A 5,216-nucleotide genomic window follows, 5' to 3' on the forward strand; every position below is an offset into this window, starting at 1 on the left:
GATTGGAATAATGATGCTGAAAATTCAGCTTTGCGTCACAGGAATAAATTACATATTAAAATACATTTAAATAGAAAACAGTTATTTGAAATTGTAATAATATTTGAAGAGTTCATTTGCAAAAACTGATAACTCCGATAATAACTCCGATAACCGATAATATATATTTTTTCAGAAATCACGTTTTTTTTTATTGCGCATTCCAAGTAATATCAATCAAACTGCAGTTGGGTTGTTTTGATTAAGTAATAATAACAAACAAATACAGGTAATTTACAAAATTAAAGTGAATTGAAAGTATGTTTTTTAACATATTAAAAGTTTGTTTTATAGCAAAAGTAGATCATGGCTCCCTGATCTGCCTGCACAGCTTTTATTTTCCTTTTTCGCCCTGAAGAAGCTATCACAGGTTCATCAAGTTCGTCGAAATTATCCATCCTCGATCGCTTTTAGTCAGCTTTGACGAAACTCCTCTCTCTCAGCTTGCACGTCTTTTCAAAGTGAAAGTAGCCTTGTCACCTGACCTGAATACAGCGCGCTGATTCGCTAAAATGGACTTATCGGCTTCTGTTCAAAAAACAACAAGGGCGCTTGTCGGCTTCTGCAGTAAAACGTGAACTCGCGATTCCTTGAAAGTGGACAAAACCGGCTTTTTTGACAAAACATGTTTAGGTTTCAGATTGCGCTATATGTGGAGAATAATGCACGGCAATCAGCTCTTTTTTTTTTAAAGTGGCGTTTATCGGTTTTTGCAAATGAACTCTTCATTTCACATCATCACTGCTTTTACTGTATTTTTGATCAAATAAATGAAGGCTTGTTGAGCATACAGACTTTGTTAAAAAAAATAAAATTCGACAAATTTTTGCATGATAGTGTACCGTTTAAAATAAGAAATAATGTCACAATTACGAGAAACAAAGTCGCAATTGTAAGATTCACACAATTATGAGAAATAAAGTTGCAATTCTCCCGCAATTACATTGTTTTTTTGTTTTTTTAAATTTAATTATAAGGCATGAACAGGCATCCATATATAGTATATATTCACCCAGACATTTTAATTATGCCATTATTTACTCAAACAAATAAATTATACATTTTGAAGAACCTTCAAACTAATCTTTCAATACAACAACCACATGGTGGTACCTGTCGAGCTCCACAAAATCTAAATCATCAGTTATTATTATAGTAAATTCAAAAATCATCATAGTTATTATTAAAATCATCATTTCACATGAAAAATATGGAAAACATGTGAAAACATTTTTGGATGTGAACATATGCTAAATGCGGCCTTCAAAGACATGGTTCACTATAAACTGTCCTTGCATGTAAACAGCTAAGCAAAAAATATCTAGGTGGAGAAAAAATAAATAATAGATCATACTAAATTAGGACAATGTAAGGCTGAACAAATAATGACAGAATTAAGAATTTTGGGCGGACTATTGCTTTAAAAGTGTTTCTCTAATGTACAAAAGCAATTGAGATGAGAGGGAAAGCTAAGGGATCTCGCTCTCTCCAGGTGTCTGAGCGAGAGCAACGCACCTGAGATGGAGCGGGGGTTAAGAGTTGTGTTTTGACAGATGACCCACGACAGCTCTGCGTGTTTGATATCTGTTTGTGTGTAAATGTCAGTAGCCTTGAGAACTCTCCACACACTCCGTACAAGCGTGTGAATGTGAATGTGAGGGAAGATAAGCTTTAAGCTCTCTGCGTGTGGCTAAGTGTATGTGTCAACATCGTTTTATACGAACATGCAAGTGTGACGTGTGCCCTTATTGAGGGCGTACATGTTTAGACTGTCTAATTCTCATCACAAAAGCCTCTTGTCTTTTTTTAATAGTGTTTCCACAACTTTAGGAAATAAGAAATGATATGCCAAAATCAATCGAGTCCACTTGGAGCTTGATGCTGACCGCCACATTTAGACAGGACAACTGGTCTAAAGTCATCACTGTCTTCTTATTCATGACCTTCCCGAGACGACTGATAGATCTGTGTCACCACACTTCACTTCTGACACGCTCACGAGTTAATATGCATGCAAATGGACATCAGAGAGAGAGAAAAAAGGAGGGAGAGAGAAAATATGGGGCATGAAAGAAAGAGAAATAGGTAAAAAAGACAGAGACTGAGACACTGAAGAGTTGGTTGAGAAGTGGAGTGATACAAACGGTGAAATATGTACATTTTGTAATATAGTAAAATATATTAAAATAGAAAACAGTTATTTTACATTTCACAATAATACTGTTTTACTGTATTTTTTATCAAATAAATGCAGCTTTGGAGAGCACAAGAGACTTCAAAAATAAAAAAAAAAAAACTAATTATTCCAAACTTTTGACCATTAGTGTGTGCATTAAATATGTACATTAAATGTGTATATCAAATTATAAAACAGATAGTTCCGGTCCTTGATTCTGATTGGCTGAGCCACGTTTGAAGCTGTTGTAAATTACTCTACAAACATACACCTTTGTTTACATTTGTCTGTAGCTTGGCAACCACTTTGTTGCAACCACAACTAATTCTGAGGAGCTACATTGTTTGGTGGAAGAATACTGCTTTTTATTAATATCATTACACTTTATTTGCTCTGTTTTATTTTGTGAAACTTTACTACGTATATGGAATAACCGTTTTATAAAAGCAATAAGCCCCGTGAAGCCGTGGTTTACAGTGAATTTATAACAGCTACCTCCGCTTCGCGTCGTGCCTAACACCGCCCCTTAGCTGTTATAAATTCACTGTAAACCACAGCTTCTTGGGGCTTATTGCTTTAATACAGCTATTTTTCTATAGATATATCAAAATATAGTTATTTTTGCTAATAAGACAGCAATTCAGTAAAATCAGTATTGATTTTCCTCAAATAATTTTATATTATATTATATTGTATTGTATTACACACATTTCTGCAAGTTTACAGGCTTAAACTTTGGTTTTGCACATAATTTCATTCTTAGGAGAGATTTCTCTTTTTAGTTTATTTAAATTTTATAGTTTTAAATATATTTTAGATTACATTTTGATTAATTGTAGCTGAATTTGCTTTGGTTTATTTTTAGTTGAGAAAAAATTACTGTAACTAGCAATTTTGTGTCTAAAATATAACTTAGAATATTAACTTCCCGTTTATTTATTTGCAGTATAAAATCGATACAGCAGTTCAGCAAGTGTAAATCTCCATTGTAAATATATGATTTCTGGTCTATGGTATATTTTAAAGGCGGCTTTAACGTAGCTACTTCCACTTTCAATTTTACACAGACAGAAACACACATCCAACACATATCCTCAGAGCCTGCAGCGGTGTGTTTCACACAGTAAACTGACACAGGACCAAACGGCCGGCAGTGAATCTCGCATTGAATTACCTTTCGTGGGCTCTCACACTGAGCAGGTCACAGTATAAATCTATCACTGTAATTACAGGAATATTCCAGCGAGAGTTCACAGGTGTAATGGCTACTTCTCTCATAATTATTGTCTAATTACTCAACACACACATTATATCACTCTTTGTCAGCCAAACTCTCTCTCTCTCTCTTTCTGTCTGTCTGTCTCTCATTCACTGGAATGTGTTCTGTTTGTACAAATCCTTACTTTACTTTTACTTTTATTCCTGTTTTATGGTTTTCATATAAATATTATCTGGACTCAAAACCTTGTAAAATTACATCCTATTTAAAATTCTTATGAGGCCCAAATATGCTGTCTATGTAGCCAGCTCACTAGGTTTTGTGCCAATGCATTTGGATGAATCTCACGAAAAAATGTTCAGGACATGTCCATGTTTGCAATTGAGAATAATGGAAATTACAAACACATTAAAGTTATTAGAGAATTTGAGAGGGACCTTTCCTTAATTGTCATGAAAATAATGCTATAATGAAAAAAAAAGTCAGTGTATATATTTAAATTAAAATAATGCCACAATGCAATAAATAAATAAATAAATAAAACATTGTAAATAAATGTCAAATATATTTAAAAATAAATTTGTAAAATAATACAATAAAATTAATCAGAAAATGTCAAATAAAAATATTAATTGTAAATAATATTTAAATATTTCATTGTTTTTTGGGGGGAGTCTTGTGGGACATGGGGGGCAGTCGTGGCCTAATGGTTAGAGAGTCGAACTTGTAACCCAAAGGTCGCGGGTTCGACCTTTGGGTTACAAGTCCGGGAGTGTGTTCACGGTGTGTGTGTGTTCACTACTCACTGCAGTGTGTGTGTGCACTTGGATGGGATAAATGAAAAACACAAATTCAGAGTATGGGACACCATTCTTGGCTTCATGTCACGTCACGTCATTTTGTGAGATTCACCCATCTAAATACTGCTGAACTAAGTACAAAGCAAGACTAAATATATGTGTGTGTTTACTGACTGGTGGTGCGTCCTCCATTATATTAGTGCTGTACGGCAGGTTGGTGAAGATGGGGTCCATGTCTTGAACATCAGTGATGGTAATCGCCAAATTAGTCAGACTCGAGAGCGGACGCCTCTTATCCTGGTCCTATCACAGAGATCAACAAGTACACATGTTTTATTTGGCTTTGGAATTGACAAAGTTCGACTCAATAATTTCACAATGCAGAGCTCTACAGTGTGTGTTTTCTAACCGTAGCATTAACAGTAAGCTGATAGGCGGTTGTCGTCTCATAGTCCAGCGCTCTCGTCACAGTAACGATTCCCCTGGCCCCATCAATGGAGAAGAACGGAGAGGGAGGCTGGAAGGAGAAGAGCACACTGCCGCCCACACCCTGATCCGGGTCTGTCGCGTTCACCATGAACACGGACGTTCCCACTGGAGTGTTCTACACACACAGAGACAGTAATGAGACATGCTATTAAATGTATACAATGTTGTGCTGTTCAAATGAGAAAAAAAGAACTTGCATAATGAGCACTATTTAATACTGTGGTTAAGCATATTTCAGATGAGTGACAGCTTTTGTCTCTGTCATTTCACCTGTCAGTAAGTGACACACGTCAGAGATGATCAGACCCCTGCTGTCACTGAGACATGATGCAGTCAGTCAGCAACAGAGAGAACACACCCAGACTAAAATGCTGGAGGAGCATTTTCAGATGCTCCCTAAGTTTTAAGCAAGTATTTATACAATAACTTCAGGGATGGGACTATAGAGGTGAATCTTATTAAAACAGGCGAAATAAAAAAAGAAAAAAAGGTA

The 5,216-nt window shown here is 35.5% G+C and overlaps 1 protein-coding gene across 1 annotated transcript in view; it reads right to left on the minus strand.

Moving 5' to 3' along the window:
• LOC107676383 (cadherin-23-like) overlaps positions 1-5,216 on the minus strand; it is a 267,703-nt gene that overhangs the window by 168,069 nt on the left and 94,418 nt on the right. The window contains exons 7-8 of the mRNA XM_016470905.1: positions 4,644-4,838; positions 4,409-4,537 (exon numbers count right to left, since the gene is read on the minus strand). Coding sequence (XP_016326391.1) covers positions 4,409-4,537; positions 4,644-4,838 — 324 coding nt within the window. The remainder of the gene's footprint in view (positions 1-4,408; positions 4,538-4,643; positions 4,839-5,216) is intronic.

The sequence above is a fragment of the Sinocyclocheilus anshuiensis genome, unplaced genomic scaffold (assembly GCF_001515605.1).
Source record: "Sinocyclocheilus anshuiensis isolate Anshui unplaced genomic scaffold, SAMN03320099.WGS_v1.1 scaffold961, whole genome shotgun sequence".
NCBI lineage: Eukaryota > Metazoa > Chordata > Actinopteri > Cypriniformes > Cyprinidae > Sinocyclocheilus > Sinocyclocheilus anshuiensis.